Source organism: Molossus molossus, unplaced genomic scaffold (genome assembly GCF_014108415.1).
Source record: "Molossus molossus isolate mMolMol1 unplaced genomic scaffold, mMolMol1.p scaffold_m16_p_6, whole genome shotgun sequence".
Classification (NCBI taxonomy): Eukaryota; Metazoa; Chordata; class Mammalia; order Chiroptera; family Molossidae; genus Molossus; species Molossus molossus.
Window position 1 is genome coordinate 2,966,520 of NW_023425399.1, and position 8,769 is coordinate 2,975,288.

At 56.6% G+C, this 8,769-nt stretch overlaps 2 protein-coding genes across 2 annotated transcripts in view; both read right to left on the reverse strand.

The window, feature by feature from the left end:
* The window catches only part of GNAS (GNAS complex locus), a 58,356-nt gene extending 50,344 nt beyond the window's left edge, over window positions 1-8,012 (reverse strand). The window contains exon 1 of the mRNA XM_036244495.1: window positions 6,852-8,012. Coding sequence (XP_036100388.1) covers window positions 6,852-6,894 — 43 coding nt within the window. The 5' untranslated portion in view covers window positions 6,895-8,012. The remainder of the gene's footprint in view (window positions 1-6,851) is intronic.
* On the reverse strand, window positions 6,894-8,029 carry LOC118618304 (neuroendocrine secretory protein 55-like). Its single transcript, XM_036244501.1, has one exon. The coding sequence runs from the start codon at window positions 7,626-7,628 to the stop codon at window positions 6,894-6,896; it is 735 nt and encodes a 244-aa protein (XP_036100394.1). The 5' UTR covers window positions 7,629-8,029.
* Window positions 8,030-8,769: the final 740 nt, after the last annotated feature.

Sequence of the window (8,769 nt, forward strand, 5' to 3'; positions counted from 1 at the left end):
GCTCCAGCTGCTGGAAAGGTAGCAGTTTTCCACACTTGACGGACTGAGAACGGAGTGGGAACGCGCCACATTTCAGTGAAGCCTGCTCAGGCCACGCGGCCCAGGTGCCACAGGAGCAAACCCACTGCTTCTTGTGAATAACCGGCCCACATGCAAAGGTGTCCCTTCCCTGCTGGCTCCGAGCACACCACTGCCACCTGCAAGGATGTGGCCTCTTCCGTGGTGGCCCACGTGGCACCCTGGGCTTCCCAAACTCGTCTTACCTCTGTATTGACGCCTCCGCGCCAGCACGTGGAGTTGGCAAACAGCTGTTAACATACGTCGGGGTTCTTACCGCCAAATGCACGGGTACCTCCACATTTTCAGTAGCTGCCTGTCAACCTTCTGTCTTAGTTCATCCCTATATCCAAGAAAAGCCAGGACAAAGTAGAAGAGGGTCCTTCGATGGGAGTGGAGGGGGCAAGAAGGGAGGGAGTGAAAACGGGGAAACACCATCTTTGTTGGTGGCCGCATGTCTTCCTAGCTGTGGCTTTGGGGGGATCCCTGCAGAGAAGCGTTTGTAGCCCAGACGTGTCATTAATTTTCAGTGGGTTTCTTTCAAATGAGGCAAAGGAGACTCTCTTCACCAGTTGTGAGCAAATGGCAGAAGGAGAGAACATAGGAAAGTGGATTCAGACCACTAGGACGTTGCTCAGCCTCCCAGTGACAAATGTTTTCTGAGTGCTGACTGAGCAGCAATGAGACTCGAAGCCGTTCAATTAATTACTGCTGTTAGGATGCGCGGCAGCCCTCCTCCTGCCTCCCCGCGTCTCCTGCTAGCCTCGGCCGGTGGAGGCAGCAGCGACTGCTGTCTGTGCAGAAGGGGCTGCGTGACCAGGCTGTTTCCAGGCAGAAGCCAAGGGAAGGGGAAAGGCCTCGCGTGGATGAGGCTTAGGAGCGCAGGTGCCGCACTGATATTCCAGACAGTGGGACCCAGAATCGGGAGGAGACTTGATCTGCTCAGACCCTAAAGCCCCATGCTGGAGTCGGACGCTGGGAGCCCCCCACCATGAATTCAGAGCCTTTCCTCTGCTCCCTCCGTTGTGGAGGGGCTCCCCGGTTCTGCAGCAGGGCTGGAGGCTGCCATCTGACCACTGTTCTCGTGCAGTGGGTCCAGACAGTTCCAGTGTGGACTCCCCTCCAGGCTCCTGGGGTGCAGCAGAGAATTTCCAGGGGAGTTGTGGCCATTCCAGAGAAGATGGACAGCGCCACAAGAAGGGGGGGCAGAGTGGGGGCTGGGATGGTGAGAGGGAATCCCGGAAGATAAATTTGGCTTTCGTGGAAGCTCTGTTTAAAATTTCGGTAATTCATGGTGGAAATTGCAGGCACCCCAGGGGCTTCTGGGCAGCGTAATTTGCATGTCAGGGGAATGGTATATTTCACCTTCCCCCAGAACCCCAATTACCCAGAACAAATTTTCCTAATGAAATCTAATTGAGGCAGTGACATAAGCCAGGCACTCAGAAAGCAGTTCTGGGGGGAGGACAGCCGCCGTCAGCTGGCTGCGGTCCTTGGTCCTTGGCCCTGCGCCCCTCACAGGCCTCAGGTTGGAGAGGCGGGGACTCCCCCTGAACGAAATCCAAAATTTCAGATCTGAACCATAAAGTAAGACTTCCTTTAAATCTTCCTGTTTGGTGGGAGCAATTGAGCTACATGTATGGAAACCCCAAGAAATGGAAATTTCTGGGGCAGGTCTATCAGCCACTGGGGTGGGGATCAAGGTCAAGGGTCGCGCATCTGAGCTCTCCCCACCAGTGGCCCTCTGCCCTCCTGGGCGGCCAGGAATGCTGAGCTGGCGTCGCCCCTGTGGACTGCCAGTGTCCCCGAAGCCTTTTCTCCCACACCCGGACCGCTCTGCGGCCCTGACGCTGCAGGCTGACGCCATCTCCCCATCTCCTGTTCCTTCCCCGGCTCGTCTCCCTGCACCTCCAGTGTTGTCTGTAACATGCCAACCTCACACCTTTTCCTTTTGCCACCTTCGAATCTACCCCCATACTACAGCCACCATCTACCCTCGCTGTCCACACAGCCCGGTCTCTCTTACTCCGGCCTTTCTGCGAGGCCCACCTGTCCACTTGTAACGTGCTCACCCTGAAACAATCCCGTAGGGCTGGCTGGTCCACACACAGCCAGGAAGGCAGCCCCCCTTTCTAGTGACAGGAAGCTGGTGGGCTGGCGGGGGCGCTGTGACCCCCCCGCTGTGAGCTCTTGGCCCTGGGAGAACTGAGCCACCAGGCTGTTTGCCCGGCTCCTCTGCCTTGTGAATTAACTAGGTGATAGTGCCAGCATCTGTACCAAGAGCTTTGGGGGAAAAAACAAACACAAAAACAGGTTGAAAAAGGAAAAGTAAGCATCAGTAAAATTCGCCTTGTAATATGTGGCAAAAAAGACGTTAAACATCAAACATAAATGAGATGTTAAGACACTTAATTGGACACGAAGCAGTTTTGTTTCTAAGACATTCGCGTGGCTTGTCAGGTGCGTTTGCAGCAGAGGCAGGATGGGTCGGGGGAGGTGCCTCCGGGTCAGCCCCAGGCCCTGCAGTGCAGAGACCGCGCACCCCACGCGTGGATCTGTGACTCACGTTTCGTGGGAGAGGCACACTCCAGAAAAAATGTCTGAAAAAGCTCCTGAAGGGGGGAGTGATAATGAAAAAGAGAAAGGTTGAGAAAATTGATTCACCCTAACTAGCTGCAGCTTCTGAGCTGGGTTTTCAGGCCCGGCCTCACCAGGACACCTAGAGGTGTTACCCAGAACATGCCCAGCACCTGTGGTCCTTCCGGCTGTGGCCCGGCCCCATCCCACTCGGAACAGCTTGCTCCCAGACACCGAGAGCAGGGAAGCAGGTGGGGAGACGAGCACGCAGCAGGTCAGCACTGACCCTGCCCATTTTTCTCACAGTGAGTCAGGGGCACCTGGAACCCTGTATTCTCAAACTTGCCTCCTTAAATCATTTTGCCCCCAGTTCAGAAACACTTTGGCAAATTCGGATTAGACCAACACAAAACAGATTTCTTCACAACTGGTGCTTCTGATTTGAACAAATGTTGAAAAATTTTGGTTCCATTAGTGTTAAAATTATTGAGATAGAGTCAAACTAGGCAATACTGGGCTTCTTCAATGAACCAACCTGCAGACAGGTGGAGCTAAAAGGGATGCGGGGAAACATCTCCTTCATTTTCTGTGTGAAGAAACTGAGGCAGAGGGGTGTTGGGTCTGAGCCCAGGTCCCCGGGCAGACTGGGACTAGAATGCCCTTAGACCTTAGACCCTACTGCCTATCTCTGGGCACCAAGATTCAGAGCAGAGGCATCCAGCCAGACCCGGTGGAGGAGGACTAGGAATCCCACCCTCATCCTGGAACACGAGGATTGAAGATGTAATTCGAGACTCGTCCCCTTTGCTGGGCTATGACATCACTGGCCTCTGGAAGCTTCCTTTGATTTTAGTGATTTGTTTTCTGTTGAGACACACTGGCCACCACCATGCTTTCTGCTCAGTTTCCTCTCAATAGCTTCGCTCTTTGTGAAGAGCGGTGATAATGAAAATACATTAAGTAAAAAAATCCATGCAGATCCTTTAACAAAAGACCTCATTCTTACCAACCCCGAAGTTGCAGCTTTCTCCATTAAACCTCGATCACAGCTGCTGGGGGCTAAAGCGAAAGGGCTGAAGGCACTGGCGGGGGGCGGGGGTTGGGGGGGCTTCTAGTTCACTAAAGAAACATTATCTTAGTCCCAAATTTCAGAATTCCCAATTCTTAAATTCTGATTAAACATTGATTAAAATTTTTCCAAACTTTAGAAGTAAACCCATGACAGATTGTTGATACCACACAATATTTGACTCTGAACACTGCTACGTGATTTTCCAACTTGGAAAGTTCGGTTATAAGCGCAGCTTTGTCCAAGAAAAAGTAAATTTCCATTAAGCAAATGATTACTGTAGTAAAGGAAAAACCTGACATTTTGGAGCATACCATCACATTGAACCAACTTTGTTCCCCTCTCTGTTTCCCTTCGAAATGCTGTGGCTGGTGGTTCACTATGTGGTCAACTGGAAGGTCTTGCTCTGTTTGGAGAATTCTCACCAGACAGAGCCCACCTAAGGGGAAAGGGCAAGAGAGCCCATTCAAATGCTAACTGCAGTTTGCAGGGGAGAAAGGGCCTGCTGGGGCCGGTGGGCTGGGAATGCTGGGAGAACTTGCCAGAAACGTCCCTGGAAAGGAAAGGCAGCTGGACCCAACTGACTCCCGTAGAAAAGGGTTTGAGTGTCTGTGTAGCAAAAGCCCCTCTGCTGGGGGGGGGGGGGGTCCTGGGTGCTGTCCTAGGGGTTTGGCATATTCCTTAGTTGTTTTGTATGGTCCCTAATGGCCTTTGCACCCTGGATCCAGGGTAGGAGGAAGTTGGGGGAGGGGAGATGAGTGGAGGAGGGGTGGGGTGGGTGACAAGTTCTCACAATCAGTTTGTGGAAAGGAGTGTCTGAAAGATGGCAAACTGTGTTCCTAGATGGGGACCCCCCAATAACCTGTATATTGCTACAGTTAAGAAAGTCAGCCTCCCTATATGCAGGTTTGTTTCAAAAAAAGACCAAGACTAGAAAGAGGTTTGGGCTAGGCACTGAGAACTTTTTAAAAACGTGTTCATTCACTGCGCAACAAGGCAACATGCTAATTTCTCTGAAGACCCAGCCCGGCGGAAGAACCCGGTCCCCCGAGGCGCCAGCCTGTGCGAGTAGCTTCCACGCCGAAAAGCACGCCACAGAGCGGACCGGCGGACCCGCGCCCCGGCTGCTTCTGCCTAGTCACCAGAGACCTTTTCCCGGTGAACTCGGGCTAAGTCAGTACCAGCGGAAAAACAGAACACTTAATGCCACAGAGAGGACCCAGCATCTCACTGTAAGCAGGAATGTCAACTTTGGGGGAGCTTCCGCTCACTCGGGCAATCCCACACTTTCAAGTCCCCCGCAGGGCAGGGCACGCCTGGCCCTCCCGCAAGTCCAGGCAGCCTCTAGGCTTCAGACACCTCCACGCTGCCAGGGGAAGCCCCTTGCTAACAGATTGTCCGCCTGGTATTTACCAGTGAAAACCACAACCGCACCCAAGCAGCCGGCAGTCATTAGCCCGCGCCCGCAGCCGCCGCGCCGCGCCGCGCCGCATAGCTAAGTCCCGGGTGCCGTGCCGTCTTTCCTGGGGAAGAGACCTGGAAGGAAGACCATTTGAAATGTGTTCCTTCTGGCCGCATCCTTTTCTTGGGAGTCTAAGAACCCGACCGTCTTTTCAACCTGAAAACGCTTCACCTTTTCCCCAGATCATTCTCATCATTCTAGTTCAAACCGGCGCAAAAAAACAAAACAACAAAAACAAAAACCCGAGGAGCGCACCCAAAGAAAAGATCAGTTTTCTAAATCTGGAAAGGTTTGGTAAATACATTTTACTTATCGGTCTCTCCCCCCAGGATTGGAGAGGAAGGCACACTTTCCGCACGGAAGATGCGCTGCCGGACTGCGGCGGGGTTTGTGCTCCCCACCAGCGCAGTTCCCTGCCCAGGCTCCAGACTCCAGACCTGGCTCCACCGAGCTGAAAATGGCCGGTCCGCGCCGCCTCCCGCCCCAAAGCCGCCAGCCCCGCCGGCCCCTGCCCCCTCTCGACCGATCGCCCAAAGACTTGAGTCAGATCCAAAACCTTTCCCCAGCTAGGCGGGTGCCGCGCTCTTTGGGGATGCTTTATGGGGTGTCCAGATGATTAACGTGACCCCTTCTCCAGCCGGCTCTTTGTTCCGCTTTACCTTTCCGCAGACGAACACCTCGCGGGTCTCTCAGCCCTCTCTTCCACCCTCAGAGCCGTGCGCAACAGCCCGGGACCTCTCCAGCCAGGCTGCACCCAGCTCCACCGCCAGAACAGCTGCACCAAAAGGTTGGCGGTACCCCGACGTGACCAAGCCCGCGCCACCAACCCTGGTAGCCGGTAGAGGCATCTTCCGAGACTCCTATACCTCCTCTGCCTGCCCTCCAAGTACCGGTAATCACGGGGGAACCGCCTGCCGCTCTGAGAGGTCGGCGCTAGGGCGCGCGGGCAGGTGCGCGCTCTCTTGGCGGCGGTCTCCGGCGCTCGCGGCGCCGGGAGATGGGCTAGTGGAGGCCAGGACTGGCGCACAGCCTCGCAGAGCACTGGCACCGAGGATCCCGAGGCTCCAAATTGGCAGCGCCGGGACTTGGGCTCCAGGCTCTGAGTGTCTCAAGCGCGGTGCGCGACTTTCCCGGAGCCGCTGTCTCCGGAGTTCTCACCCAATCCCGGCCTGGTTACTTTTCGCACATTGCAACAGTGTCGCTACAGCTGCTGCTCTAGCTTTGTGAAAGTTGGCGCGCGCGCCGCGGAACCACATATCCCTACATATCCGGCGCCCGCTAAAGCAAACTGGTTTGAAATTAGTCTCTCTAGGAGGAAAAAAAGCACAGAAAACAAAGTCACTTACCCGTGCGTTTCGGCTGTAGTACAGTTAGAAATCTGGAGCGCGCCCGGGATTCAGTCGTGCGTACTGGGCAGCCAGCTTGGAGACCTCCGGCTGTCTCCAACAGGGTGCGAGGAGCGCCCCGCCGTCTAACAAGCCTTTGGCTGTCCGGGCGCCCTCCGGCGCCCTGGGGAGGTTTGGGGAGCCCTTCTTAGCTATCCCTGGCCTCCCACTTCCCAGGCTGGCTAGCTGAGCCCTCTCTTCCCGCCTTCCTCCTAACCTGCCTTTCCTCCTTCCTCCTTCCTTCCCTCCCGCTGCTCCCACACCGACCCCAGGCTCCCCAGTTCCGCGGTGGGCAACCAACCTGAATCAAAGAAAACAAGGAGAATCTGGACGGTGTCCTCCATCAGTGACGCCGGATGGGGATGGGTCCCCTTTTGGAAGGGGACTCCGGGGATGGGTCGCGGCGGGTGGGCTTCCTGGGCTTGCAGCGGCGCTGCTGCTGCTTCTCCTTCTTGGGCTCCTCAGACTCTTCGGGGTCCCTTGGATCCTTGTCTTCGGGCTCAGGCTCCTCCCCCTCTCTGGGACTCGGGGGCTCCTGAGTGCTGGACTGCGCACGAGTCGGGGAGGCGTCGGGGCCCCGCAGCCTCAGAGCTTGGAGCCGCTCGGTGAGAGATTGGCCGAGGGCGCTCTGCTTGGGCACCACGGGACCGCGCTCGTCCTCGGGCTCGGTCTCGGGCTCGGTGGTGGGGGCGGTCTCCGGCTCGGTGTCGAAGTCGGTGTCTGACTCAATATCAGACTCGGTCTCGGTCTCGGATTCGTAGTCGAACTCTTCCTCGTACTCTGGGCACTCGGGGAGGGACCGCTGTTGGCCTGCCTCCTCCTGCTCGTTGTCAGACTCCGGGGGCTCGGGGAACACCTGGGCAGCGGAGCGGTGGTGGGCGTTAAGAAAGCTCCGACGCTGCTGGGCAGCCGCGCGCTGCTGGGCGCGGGCGTTGGAGGCGGCCAGGGCGCGGAGGAGCGCGATGGAGCAGGAGAGCCAGAGGAGCGCGGTGGCTGCCCGGCGGCCAATGGGTGGGCACAGATCGTTGTAATTGTGGCGAGCTCGGCGCCACTGATGAGCCCGGGACCTGCGATCCATTCTAGGCGCACGCCGAGAAGCTGACCCGCCCTCTGGCTCTGCAGAGCGCGGCTCCGGTGCGCATTGGCTGCAAGAGCCGAAAAAGGTGCACCTTACGAGGTGAGAAGCTGGGTCCAGAGGTCCCAGCCCCACCTCGGTGTAAGGGCAAAAAGGGAAGCACCTACCGTTCTGACCACTCAACTTTCTAAAGCTCCGCGCCTCTGCTTGCCTCTGAGCAAAAGGAAGGAATGGGGAGAAGGGAGGGAAGATCGGTCTCCTCTCCGGCTCCTCTCTCGAAGTCTCAGACTCTGCAGTCTAAGACTCGGGAGAGGTGCCTCCGCTGGTCCTCTCGCCTGGGAGAGGAGAGAGGAGACTGAGGCGAGGAGAGGCGGGTGGAGAGGTTCTGCAAAGTTGCGCGCCCGGACTTCTGCCGGGCATGTGCAGTAGGGAGGTGGGGGCGCCTCCCCGCGAGCTGCGCGCGGCGGCTTGGAGTCCGTGGCGCAGACCCTAGTGGGCCGGCAGGTGGCAGGAGGGAACCTTGTTTGAACCGATTTGGGCGAAGCGAGGGGTGGGGGGTGCCTGGCGGGTGCCGAGGAGCCAGCGATGTAGCCACAGGTCAGCAGCTGGGCATGGGTTCTCCATGGGGTTCGTACCCCCTCCCCAACTTCTTAAAACCAACAAACCCGGAAGCAGCTCAAACCGAACCGCAGAATTGCAGACATTCGGGGGAAATGAGGGTCTGTCTGTACACGAGTATTAATGATCCAGCCTGGGGCATTTTCCAAGGGCTTAATAGTTTGAGGATGGTAACCTCAGGCACTCATTAATCATGAGATTACCTTTGGTATATCTGTTATAGTGACTGTAGTTTGAGAAATTTCCAACCTCCCTTCCCCCAGTGCAGTCTCAGTCCGCTAATAACCTCGTGGACAAATAAGCATCTCCCCTAGGAAGGGTCCCCACAGACTGGCGGTGGCTCCCAGGTCTGCAAGCCCAAGGCGCAGCCCAGGAGCTCTAACGGAGTAGGTGCTGGAGAGACTCGAATCAGCTGGAGCACCAGTTGCGGCAGCCTTGTCTGCACCTACCAGCAGTGAGTACAGCCAGCTCCCCGTGGCTGGGGGAGGGGAGCGTTTCAGGGTGGTCAGCCAGCAAGGAAACCTCA